This window comes from Ovis canadensis, chromosome 8 (assembly GCF_042477335.2).
Source record: "Ovis canadensis isolate MfBH-ARS-UI-01 breed Bighorn chromosome 8, ARS-UI_OviCan_v2, whole genome shotgun sequence".
Lineage (NCBI taxonomy): Eukaryota > Metazoa > Chordata > Mammalia > Artiodactyla > Bovidae > Ovis > Ovis canadensis.
In genome coordinates, this window is record NC_091252.1 from 38,492,399 (window position 1) to 38,505,233 (window position 12,835).

At 40.5% G+C, this 12,835-nt stretch overlaps 1 protein-coding gene across 3 annotated transcripts in view; it reads right to left on the minus strand.

The window, feature by feature from the left end:
• Nucleotides 1-12,835, minus strand: part of FIG4 (FIG4 phosphoinositide 5-phosphatase) — a 178,977-nt gene that overhangs the window by 63,679 nt on the left and 102,463 nt on the right. For all 3 annotated transcript variants that reach the window (XM_069598142.1, XM_069598144.1, XM_069598143.1), the window contains one exon: nucleotides 2,510-2,568. In XM_069598142.1, coding sequence (XP_069454243.1) covers nucleotides 2,510-2,568 — 59 coding nt within the window. The remainder of the gene's footprint in view (nucleotides 1-2,509; nucleotides 2,569-12,835) is intronic.

Here is a 12,835-nt window from a genome sequence, read left to right on the forward strand (position 1 = left end):
TGTACTCTGCATATAAGTTAAATAAGCAGGGTGATAATATACAGCCTTGATGTACTCCTTTTCCTATTTGGAACCAGTCTGTTGTTCCATGTCCAGTTCTAACTATTGCTTCCTGATCTGCAGATAGGTTTCTCAAGAGGCAGGTCAGGTGGTCTGGTATTCCCATCTCTTGAAGAATTCTCCACAGTTTATTGTGATCCACATAGTCAAAGGCTTTGGCATAGTCAATAAAGCAGAAATAGATGTTTTTCTGGAACTCTCTTGCTTTTTCCATGATCCAGCGGATGTTGGCAATTTGATCTCTGGTTCCTCTGCCTTTTCTAAAACCAGCTTGAACATCTGGAAGTTCACAGTTCACGTATTGCTAAAGCCTGGCTTGGAGAATTTTGAACATTACTTTACTACCATGTGAGGTGAGTGCAATTGTGCGGTAGTTTGAGCATTCTTTGGCATTGCCTTTCTTTGGGATTGGAATGAAAACTGACCTTTTCCAGTCCTGTGGCCACTGCTGAGTTTTCCAAATTTGCTGGTATACAGCATGCAGCACTTTCACAGCATCATCTTTCAGGATTTGAAATAGCTCAACTGGAATTCCATCACCTCCACTAGCTTTGTTTGTAGTCATGCTTTCTAAGGCCACTTGACTTCATATTCCAGGATGTCTGGCTCTAGATGAGTGATCACCACCATCGTGATTATCTGGGTCATGAAGATCTTTTTTGTTCAGTTCTTCTGTGTATTCTCGCCACCTCTTCTTAATATCTTCTGCTTCTGTTAGGTCCATACCATTTCTGTCATTTATTGAGCCCATCTTTGCATGAAATGTTCCCTTGGTGTCTCTAATTTTCTTGAAGAGGTCTCTAGTCTTTCCCATTCTGTTGTTTTCCTCTGTTTCTTTGCATTGATCACTGAGGAAGGCTTTCTTATCTCTTCTTGCTATTCTTTGGAACTCTGCATTCAGATGCTTATATCTTTCCTTTTCTCCTTTGCTTTTCGCTTCTCTTCTTTTCACAGCTATTTGTAAGGCCTCCTCAGACAGCCATTTTGCTTTTTTGCATTTCTTTTCCATGGGGATGGTCTTGATCCCTGTCTCCTGGACAATGTCACGAACCTCCGTCCATAGTTCATCAGGCACTCTATCTATCAGATCTAGTCCTTTAAATCTATTTCTCACTTCCACTGTATAATCATAATGGATTTGATTTAGGTCATACCTGAATGGTCTAGTGGTTTTCCCTACTTTCTTCAATTTAAGTCTGAATTTGGCAACAAGGAGTTCATGATCTGAGCCACAGTCAGCTTCTGGTCTTGTTTTTGTTGACTGTATAGAGCTTCTCCATCTTTGGCTGCAAAGAATAGAATCAATCTGATTTCGGTGTTGACCATCTGGTGATGTCTATGTGTAGAGTCTTCTCTTGTGTTGTTGGAAGATGGTGTTTGCTATGACCAGTGCATTTTCCTGGCAAATCTCTATTGGTCTTTGCCCTGCTTCATTCCGCATTCCAAGGCCAAATTTGCCTGTTACTCCAGGTGTTTCTTGACTTCCTACTTTTGCATTCCAGTCCCCTATAATGAAAAGGACATCTTTATTGGGTGTTAGTTCTAAAAGCTCTTGTAGGTCTTCATAGAACCATTCAACTTCAGCTTCTTCAGCGTTACTGGTTAGACTTGGATTACCATGCAGTATGATTTATGATTTTGCCCAGAATTTCAAGGTTAACAAATGCTTTTTAAAAGCTAATTAATAATTTGTGAAGAACTCATTTGCAAACTTCTTACTTTATGGCCTGCACCATACCATCCAAAAACAGGATGGTCAAACGTGATTAGATGGAATCTTCACCTGGAGTGTTCCAGATTGGCAATAGATTGTCGCATCCTTTCACAATTGAGAAAACTGGCTTGTCCATGGTTGAAGAATCAATAATAGAATCAAGAATAAACTCCATTTCAAACTGATCAATTATTTAAACTTGGAAACATTGTTCTAATATGTTAAAATACATCTGAAGGTATTCTTTGAATGTAAAAACTTTCCTGCCTTTCTGAGAAATTAATATATAATTTAATCTTCAGTGACTAAAATATAGTTTTATACATACATCTGTACCTTTTTTCACTGCTTAGATATAGGGAGAGTTTTTATTTCTCCTTGTGAATGGGTCCTCACTTCCTCCCCATTCCCCCCAAATACGTAGGAATATACTAAGTACTAATTTTAAATGATGAAATAATGTATCCACTAAACATCTGAGTGACATACCTGATAACTGGTAAGACACAATACAAGGTATTGGCCTATTTAGACAAAAGAAGTATAATACAATCTCTACCCTTTAAAAAAAGCTAAGATGTCATAATTTCCTATCTATTATAACAGCAACATAACACTGAATAGTCATTCATTTCTTTCTAATAAAATGTTATATGAAATGAATGCTTCAAGATCATTTAATAATAATTTCCAGATAGTCTGGCATAAAAACTAAAGGAGAAACAGCATACGTACCCTCATCATAAGGCAGTGGTAAATGTTTTATTACCTCTGGTGTCCACCAGTAAGTGTAACTATTAAAAAAAAAAAAAAAGATTAAAATGAGCCAAATGTAAATGTTGGTTTTCTACAATTCACTAGATAAAATGTGTTATCTAGACAAACGAACTATGGTGGGGGGTGGTTAGTACTGGGATAACAGGAACGGCTCCTAAAGTTTTGCTTGAGACTGAAGTTACGCTTAGAGCAGTGCTTCTCAAAGGCAGCATACACATGAATCACTTGAAAATCCCGTTAAAAGGCAGATTCTGATTCAGTAGGTGGGGCCTGAGATTCTGCATTTAAGACAAGCTCCTGGTGATATCAAAGGGGCTGGTCCTCAGACTACTTTTTGAATAGCAAGGCTTTAAAGCCTGGGGAAAAAAAAAAAAAGACAACAACAGAAAAGGGATAAGTCTGCTGCTTACAAAGAATTCATTCAGTCTTTCACCATTTATTAAGCACTTACTGTGTGTCAAACACTGTTCTACACTTCAGAAATGCCATTTTGAAAATAAAGAGAAAGCAGAGCTACAGTATTGTTCCTGTCTTTACCAGCACAGCTTCATGCTGGAAAGAGAAATACACAAGATAAGAGGGAACTGTGCACAGCCCAAGAGGCGGAAGGAGACAGCAGAGCATCTCTGGGAGCACTCAGGTGTCCTGGTAGAGCTGCGCTCAATACTCTTTTTAAAGAGCAGAACTGACACTGGAAATGGGCAAATGAAGTCTTGATGTTCAAAAGCAAGAGGGTGAAAGACTCCAAAAACTATACAGCAATGAGTATGATGTCAATGCAGGGAAGATAACAAATCAAGTATTTACTAGAGATGGGAGTAACCTAAGATGACCAGTGACTTCTATAAATCCACATCTATTCATAGAAACAAGCCACACCAGGCTATTCTCATTTCCTTTTCTAAAAAAATCAGATTATCAGATCAAAGGAATGAAAAAGACATGGGCTAACTCATTTAAGAGGGTGTAAGAGTCTGATGCTGGGAGGGATTGGGGGCAGGAGGAGAAGGGGACGACAGAGGATGAGATGGCTGGATGGCATCACTGACTGGATGGACGTGAGTCTGAGTGAACTCCAGGAGATGGTGATGGACAGGGAGGCGTGCCGCGCTGTGATTCATGGGGTCGCAAAGAGTCGGACACGACTGAGCGACTGAATTGAACTGAACTGATGTGCGTTAGAGCGGAGAAGGCGATGGCACTCTTGCCTTGAAAATCCCATGGACGGAGGAGCCTGGAAGGCTGCAGTCCATGGGGGTCACGAAAAGTCGGACACGACTGAGCGACTTCACTTTCACTTTTTACTTTCATGCATTAGAGAAGGAAATGGCAACCCACTCCAGTGTTCTTGCCTGGAGAATCCCAGGGACGGGGGAGCCTGGTAGGCTGCCGTCTATGGGGTCGCACAGAGTCGGACACGACTGAAGCGACTTAGCAGCAGCAGCAGCGTGTGTGTTAGAGAGAGAAAGAACTCACCCACGAGCAAGCACAGGCATAGATTCTAATGACGACAGATAGAACTGGCAGAGGAGGAAAGCAGAGAAGGTATCAGTGCACACATAAATAAATTACTAAAAAACGGTTACTTAGGAAAAAGAAGAAAACATTATAAAGAACATGTTTTAACTCAGAATGCACCATGTGGAGAAAAAGAATTAAAAGCAAATTAAGAGATCAGGCCACAAATATTTTGAAAATATTACTAAACTGTATCCTTATGCAAAATAAAGCTTAACAATACTTTTCAAAAAAGCTAGAGTCATCAAGACAGTATTGTACTGGCACAAAAATGGAAATAGAGACCAATGGAACAAGATAGAAAGCCCAGAAATAAACCCACACACCTATGGGCACCTTATCTTGGACAATAGAGGCAAACAATGGGAAAGAGACAGTCTCTTCAATAAGTGGTGCTAGGAGAACTGGACAGCTATGTTAAAAGAATGAAATTTGAACACTTCCTAATACCATACACAAAGATAAACTCAAAATGGATTAACAACCTAAATGTAAGACCAGAAATTATAAAACTCTTAGAGGAGAACATAGGCAGAACACTGTATAACATAAATAACAGCAAGATCCTCTATGACCCACTTCCCAGAGTAATGAAAATAAAAATAAACAGGTGGGACCTAATTTAATTTAAAAGCTTTTGCACAGCAAAGGAAACTATAAACAAGGTGAAAAGACAACCTTCAGAATGTAAGAAAATAATAGCACTGAAACAACTAACAAATGATTAATTTCCAAAATATACAAACAGCTCATAAAACTCAATACCAGAAAAACAGCCCAATCAAAAAGTGGGCAACTATGGAAGATGGTATGGAGATTCCTTAAAAAACTAGGAATAAAACCACCACATGACCCAGCAATCCTACTACTGGGCATATACCTTGAGGAAATCAAAATTGAAAAAGACACAAATACCCCAGTGTTCACTGCAGCACACTCACGACAGCTAGAACATGGAAGCAACCTGCATGTCCACTGCCAGATGAATGGATCAAGGAGCTGTGGTACATGTATACAGTGGGTTACTCAGCTATAAAGAGGAATGCGTTTGAGTCAGTTCTAATCAGGTGGGTGAACCTAGAGTCTATGATACAGAGTGAAGTAAGTCAGAAAGAGAAAGATAAATATTGTAACCCACTCCAGTACTCTTGCCTGGAGAATCCCATGGACGGAGGAGCCTGGTAGGCTGCAGTCCATGGGGTCGCCAAGAGTCGGACACGACTGAGCAACTTCACTTTCACTTTTCACTTTCACCCATTGGAGAAGGAAATGGCAACCCACTCCAGTGTTCTTGCTGGAGAATCCCAGGGACGGGGGAGCCTGGTGGGCTGCCGTCTATGGGGTCGCACGGAGTCGGACACGACTGAAGTGACTTAGCAGCAGCAGCAGCGATGCACATATATGGAATCTAGAAAGATGGTACTGATATGTTTATTTGCAAATCAGCAGTGGAGAAACAGACATAGAAAACAAATGTAAGGACATGGCTTGGCGGGGAGGAAGAAGAGGGTGAGATGTATGGAGAGAGTAACATGGAAACTTACATTACCATACGTAAAACAGATAGTCAGTTTTGCTGTATGACTCAGGTAACTCAAATAGGGACTCAGTATCAGCCTAGAGGGGTAGAAAGGGGAAAGAATGGGAGGGAGGTTCAAAAAGGAGGGGACATAGGTATACCTATGGCTGATTCATGTTGATATTTGGCAGAAAACAGCAAAATTCTGTAAAGCAGTTTCCTTCAATTAAAAATAATTTTTTTTTAAAAGTGGGCAAAAGACTTAAACAGACATTTCTCCAAAGAAGATACACAGATTACTAACGTGCTAGGTCACCTCAGTTGTGTCCAACTCTTTGTGACCCTATGGACTGTAGGCTGCCAGGCTCACCTGTCCATGTGATTCTCTAGGCAAGAATACTGAAGTGGGTTGCCATGCCCTTCTCCAGGGAATCTTCCTGACCCAGGAATTGAACCCGTGTCTCTTAGATGACTAATAAACACATGAAAAGATGCTCAACATTGCTCATTATTCAGTTCAGTTCAGTCGCTCAGTCATGTCCAACTCTTTGCGACCCCATGAATCACAGCACGCCAGGCCTCCCTGTCCATCACCAATTCCCGGAGTTCACTCAGACTCACATCCATCGAGTCAGTGATGCCATCCAGCCATCTCATCCTCTGTCGTCCCCTTCTTAATGCAAATCAAACTGCAATGAGATATCACCTCACACCAGTCTGAATGGCCATCATCAAAAATCCACAAACAATAAATACTGGAGAGGGTGTGAAGAAAAGGGAACCCTCTTGTACTGTTGGTGGGAATGCAGACTAATACAACCACTATGAAAGACAGTACGGAGATTCCTTTAAAAACGAGAAATAAAACTACTATATGACCCAGCATACTATATGATCCCCACTACTAGCCATATACCCTGAGGAACCCAAAACTGAAAAAGACACATGTACCCCAGTGTTCATTGCAGCACTATTTACAATAGCTAGGACATGGAAGCAACCTAGATGTCCATCAACAGATGAATGGATAAGGAATTTGTGGTACACAGATATAGTGGAATGTTAGCCATAAAAAGGAATGCATTTCAGTCAGTTCTAATGAAGTGGATGAAGCTAGAGCGTATTATACGGAGTGAAGTAAGTTAGAAAAAAATATTGTGTATTAACATCTATGTATGGAATCTACGAAGGTGGTACTGATGAACCTACTTGCAGAGCAGCTGTGGAGATGGAGACATAAAAGAAAAGCTTTATGGACACAGGCTGTGGGGAGGAAGGAGAGGGTGGAATGAATGGAGAAAGTAGCGTGGAAACATATACACTACTACCATTTGTAAAACAGATGACCAATAGGAATTTGCTATATGATCCAGGGAGCTCAAACCGGGACTCTGTGGCAACCTAGAGGTGTGGGAAGGGGTGGGAGGTTCAAGGGGGGTTCAAGAGGGAGGAGACATATGTATACCTATGGCTGATTCATGTTGACATATGGCACAAATCAGCACAATATTGTAAAGAAGTTATCCTTCAATTAAAAGTAAATAATTTTTTTAGAAGTCCATCTCTTCTAAGTGGGTCTCAGAAGGAAAGAAGCCCAAAGAAATACCTGCTCTGGGGAAGCTGGGCTGAGATGGATGGAGGAGGAGAGCATCTGAGAGGACTGAGCCCAGGACTGGGAGGCATCACCTCCCCAGCCAGCACAATCACCCAGGGGAAGAGCCCCTGTGCCGGGACAGAAATCTGCTTCTGGACCAGGTATCAGAGGACAGGCGATGGCAGGTGCGTGCCACTTCCGCCTCTGCATAAACACCTAGTAAGTCAGCTTCTTTTCTCTTTTTCACTCTCCAGTATTAAGAGTGTTCAATTCCACTGGCTCACACAGAAAGGTTAGGAAGATTTTAAAAGGCTCTTTAACTCCACTAGTAAACTTGGGAGCTCTCTGAAATAACATATATGGATCTGAGCAAAGCAACTGATATATGTGAACAAGACAGAGACATGTGGGCAGGATGATAGGACAGTCAAGTGTTGACAGCATGGTTAGTTACAGCTGTTGAAATGATTCCAACCAAAAATCACATAACAGTGTCAAGGCAGAGGGAGTTGTTGGGTAGTATCCCACAGGGCTCTGCTGTCTACCCTATTCTGTTTAAGGACTCACCCTATTTCAACAAGGACTTACATTAGGATCAAGATAGCCAACTGATTAATTCTGAAGAAGCTACAAAGCTAGAGGAAATAGCTAATAAATAGCATATGTATTTACGTATTTTTTCTGGAAGCAGGCAAAGCATATACAGGCAAGACAAGATGGCAGAGATAAGGCATGGGAATCAGTTCAGTTCAGTTCAGTCGCTCAGTCGTGTCCGACTCTTTGCAACCCCGTGAATCACAGCACGCCAGGCCTCCCTGTCCATCACCATCTCCCAGAGTTTACTCAAACTCACATCCATCGAGTCAGTGATGCCATCTAGCCATCTCATCCTCTGTCATCCCCTTTTCCTCCTGCTCCCAATCCCTCCCAGCATCAGAGTCTTTTCCAATGAGTCAGCTCTTCACATGAGGTGGCCAAAGTACTGGAGCTTCAGCTTTAGAATCATTCCTTCCAAAGAACACCCAGGGCTGATCTCCTTTAGAATGAACTGGTTGGATCTCCATGGGACTGATCTCCCTCCAGTCCAAGAGACTCTCAAGAGTCATCTCCGACACCACAGTTCAAAAGCATCAGTTCTTCGGCACTCAGCTTTCTTCATAGTCCAACTCTCACATCCATACATGACCACTGGAAAAACCATAGCCTTGACTAGATGGACCTTTGTTGGCAAAGTAATGTCTCTGCTTTTCAATATGCTATCTAGGTTGGTCATAACTTTTCTTCCAAGGAGTAAGCATCTTTTAATTTCATGGCTGCAATCACCATCTCCAGTGATTTTGGAGCCCCAAAAAATAAAGTCTGACACTGTTTCCACTGTTTCCCCATCTATTTCGCATGAAGTGATGGCACCAGATGCTATGATCTTAGTTTTCTGAATGTTGAGGTTTAAGCCAACTTTTTCACTCTCCTTTTGCACTTTCATCAAGAGGCTCTTTAGTTCCTCTTCACTTTCTGCTTTAAGGGTGATAGGGCATGTTAAAAAGACTTGGGAGTTCCAGTGGATAGGAAGCCCAGAGAATTAACATTACAATAGCATTGCTGCAAACAGTCAATGTAACTTTGTACTTCATGATAAAAAAAAAAAAAACAGATTACCCAGGACAAGGGGAATGATGGTACCGATGGTCCCACAACACTTGGCACAAATTAGACCAAAGTCAGACTACTATTGGACCCAGGTTTGAATTCCACAGTTTAAAAAGAGCACTGACATAAACTGGAATACAGAAGAAAGCCTTCTGAATGCTAAACAGACTTAAAACCACAGTACAGGAGAAACTGTTAAGAAAGTGGAGGTATTTAACCTGGAGAAGAAGAGACTTTGAGAATGTATGAACCTGTCTTCAAATATTTAAAAAGTGAATGAGAAAACTGTGTTCTTAAGGTCTCAGGGGGTTAAACTAAGATTAGTAGGTAAAGTTACAGACAAACGGATCTCAGCATGGTATGAGAAAGAATGATGTGAGTGAACTGTCCGAAAACGACTACCTCTCAACCTGGTTGACAAACCAATGCCAGTCAAGCACAGTACAGCTGAGCCCCACCTGGGAAGACACAGAGGGAACTCATATATTAGACAAGATAGTGCCAGGAAATCTCCCAACTCTGAGTCAAAGAGACAAATAATGTATAATGCCTAAAAATACCCTGGTGACTTTATTAACACTGATTCAAAAATGGCATCTGAGATGATATATGACATATTAATCTATTTCAGACTTCCCTGGTGGCTCAGATGGTAAAGCATCTGACTACAATGCAGGACACCCAGGTTCGATGCCTGGGGTGGGAAGATCCTCTGGAGAAGGAAATGGCAACCCACTCCAGTACTATTCAGAACAAAGCTTCAATCAGCAGTTTTGAACAGATTCATAAACATGGGATTTTGAGTCACAAAAGTAGTTATCTCAAGAGAACTGGTTTGGATGAATTCCAGGCAAAGCTAGTTTATCCCCTCTTCCCTTATCATTTAATAAAAATACTGTTTCAGAATAAATCACTGGTAAACAGTATAAAATACAGATGGTCACAAAGTTTGGAAACACAGACAAATATATAATAAAGTATTCACTAATAGTATGTTATAAAATAGATCTTAATCATCTGAATAACCACGATAGTATGGTCACTCACCTAGAGCCAGACATCACAGCATGTGAAGTCAAGTGGGCCTTAGGAAGCATTGCTATGGACAAAGCTAGTAGAGGTGATGGAATTCCAGTTGAGTTATATCAAATCCTAAAAGATGATGCTGTGAAAGTGCTGCACTCAACATGCCAGCAAATATGGAAAACTAAGCAATGGTCACAAGACTGGAAAAGGTCAGTTTTCATTCTAATCCCAAAGAAGGGCAATGCCAGAGACTGTTCAAATTACTGTATTATTGCACTCATTTCACATGGTAGCAAGGTAATGTTCAAAATCCTTCAAGTGAGGCTTCAATAGTACATGAACCAAGAACTTCCAGACGTACAAGCTGGATTTAGAAAAGGCTGAGGAACCAGAGATCAAATTGTCAACATCTGTGGGATCATAGAAAACTCAAGAGAATTCCAGAAAAACACTACTTCTGCTTTGACTGTGTGGATGACAACAAACTGGAAAATTCTTAAAGAAGTGGGAAAACCAAACCACCTTACCTACTTCCTGAGAAACCTGTGTGCAGGTCAAGAGGCAATAGTTAGAATGGGATATGGAACAATGAACTGGTTCAAAATTGGGAAAGGAGTTCATCAAGGCTGTATATTGTCACACTGCTCATTTAACTTGTATACAGAATACACCATGTGAAATGCTGGACTGGATGAATCACAAGCTGCAATCAAGATTTCTGGGAGAAATATCAACAACCTCAGATATGCAGATGATACCACCCTAATGGCAGAAAGTGAAGAGGAACTCAAGAGCCTCTTGATGAAAGTGAAAGAGGAGAGTGAAAAGGCTAGCTTAAAACTCAACATTCAAAAAACTAAAATCATGGCATCTGGTCCCATCCCATCACTTCATGGCAAATAGATGAGGAGAAAATGGAAATAGTGGCAGAGTTTATTTTCCCGAGCTCCAAAATCACTGCAAACAGTGACTGCAGCCGTGAAATTAAAAGATGCTCGCTCCTTGGAAGAAAGCTATGACAAACCTAGTCAGCATATTAAAAAGCAGAGACATCACTTTGCCGACTAAAGTCTGTATTGTCAAAGCTATGTTTTTCTTTTTTTCCAGCAGTCATGTACAGATGTGAGAACTGGACCATAAAGAAGGCTGAGCACCGAAGAATTGATGCTTTTGAACTGTGGTGCTGGAGAAGGTTCTTGAGAGTCCCTTGGACAACAAAGAGATTAAACCAGCCAATCCTAAAGGCATTCAACCCTGAATACTCCATTAGAAGGACTGATACTAAAGCTCCAATACCTTGGCTACCTGATGCAAAGAGCCAACTCATTGGAAAAGATCCTGATTCTGGGAAAGATCGAGGGCAGGAAGAGAAGGGACAACAGAGGATTAGATGGTTGGATGGCATCACTGACTCAATGGACATGAATTTGAGTAAACTCTGGGAGATAGTGAAGGGCAAGAAGCCTGGCGTGCTGCAGTCCATGGGATCACAAAGAGCTGCACATGATTTAGGGAATGAACAACAAAAAATAAGTGATACAATAATATTATCTAAGTTTCCAGACTTAATGGTCATTCTATATGATTTTTAACAAATATTACAACTAAGAAATGTAGTCGTTTTAAAGAACAATGACAATACTAATATCTGTTGGACTACTATGTGCTAAGGATTTATATGATCTCATCTGATTCTCAGAAAAACCTACAGGTCAGACACTATCACTACCTCTATTTTACTGATGTGGAAACTGAGAATTGGACCGGTTATATGTCTTGCTTCCGGTCAGACAGGTATTAACTGCAGGCAGTCCCTCCAGAGCTTGGGGGCTTTCAGACTGTGTGGATCATGTGTCAGACCCAATAGGAAGTACTTCCCATTCATATTTTATTTAATCCTTAAAGTGACCTGTGAGGTGTGTGTAGTCATTTCCTTTCTATAGTTGGGGAAACAAGGATTTCCAGAAGTTTAGAAACACGTCTAAGGTCACACACCTGCAGAAAATCCAACTCAGCTCTACCCTAGCATCCATGCTCCAGTCTGGTTATTGCCTCTGGCTAATTCTTCTGAGAATCAGCATACGGATTTAACCGTCACCAAAATAACTAGTATCGGGTGACTGGAAAGGCCAAAATAAAGTACTGAAATTTATCCTAGTCTTTATTAGTATCAGTTGTTGGTGCCAAAAATCAATTTTTGGAATTTTCACATTCTGGAGAAAAACAAAACAAGGAGACCAAGTCAATTGTGAGAGCCACAGTACCTACTTTGATAAAAGTTTATTCTCAGTGGGAGGTGTTTAGTTCATTCACTTACTGTGCTGTCTAATCAGGTACATAACTTCAGTCAAGACACATTTTCTCTGCAACTTAGTTTCCTTTTTTTTAATTTTAAAAATGGGAATGTAACATCAGCTTCCTTTTATTTCCACAAATAAGCACCAACACTGCCTGCCTCAGTTATGTAACTCTAGGTTTAACTTATGCTTGTAATTTACTAGCTAATTTCAGCAACAGAAAATCGAATTTTGCTTGTTCCCGGAGTTGTATCTTAATAGCTTCAATACTTTAAGGTAATATAAAGTTTCAGAAAATCAACCATATTTACCCATAGCTAATTGCATCAACGAAGCTAAATGTAGGTATTTACACTTATCTCTCATCAAATAAACATAATTAGCTCCAGATTTTTTTGTCAGCAAAAATTCATGGCAATCATTTATTAATATAGTAGAAAAATCAGCACTACTTCATTTATAGGGAAAGTAAGGTCAAGCATTAAGCTGGTTATTCCAAGAAAATGTACTTAAAGGAACAAAACTGAGAAACATATAAACTCTGACATTTTCTTAATGTTTGAAATGTTCCTGAAGTAATAGAGAATTTGGTAACATCTGTAACATTAGCACTTGCTAATTCACCAGTTGTTTGTGGTCTGTCCACACAATTCGCACAGACCGGCAATGAACCCTGTAGTGTT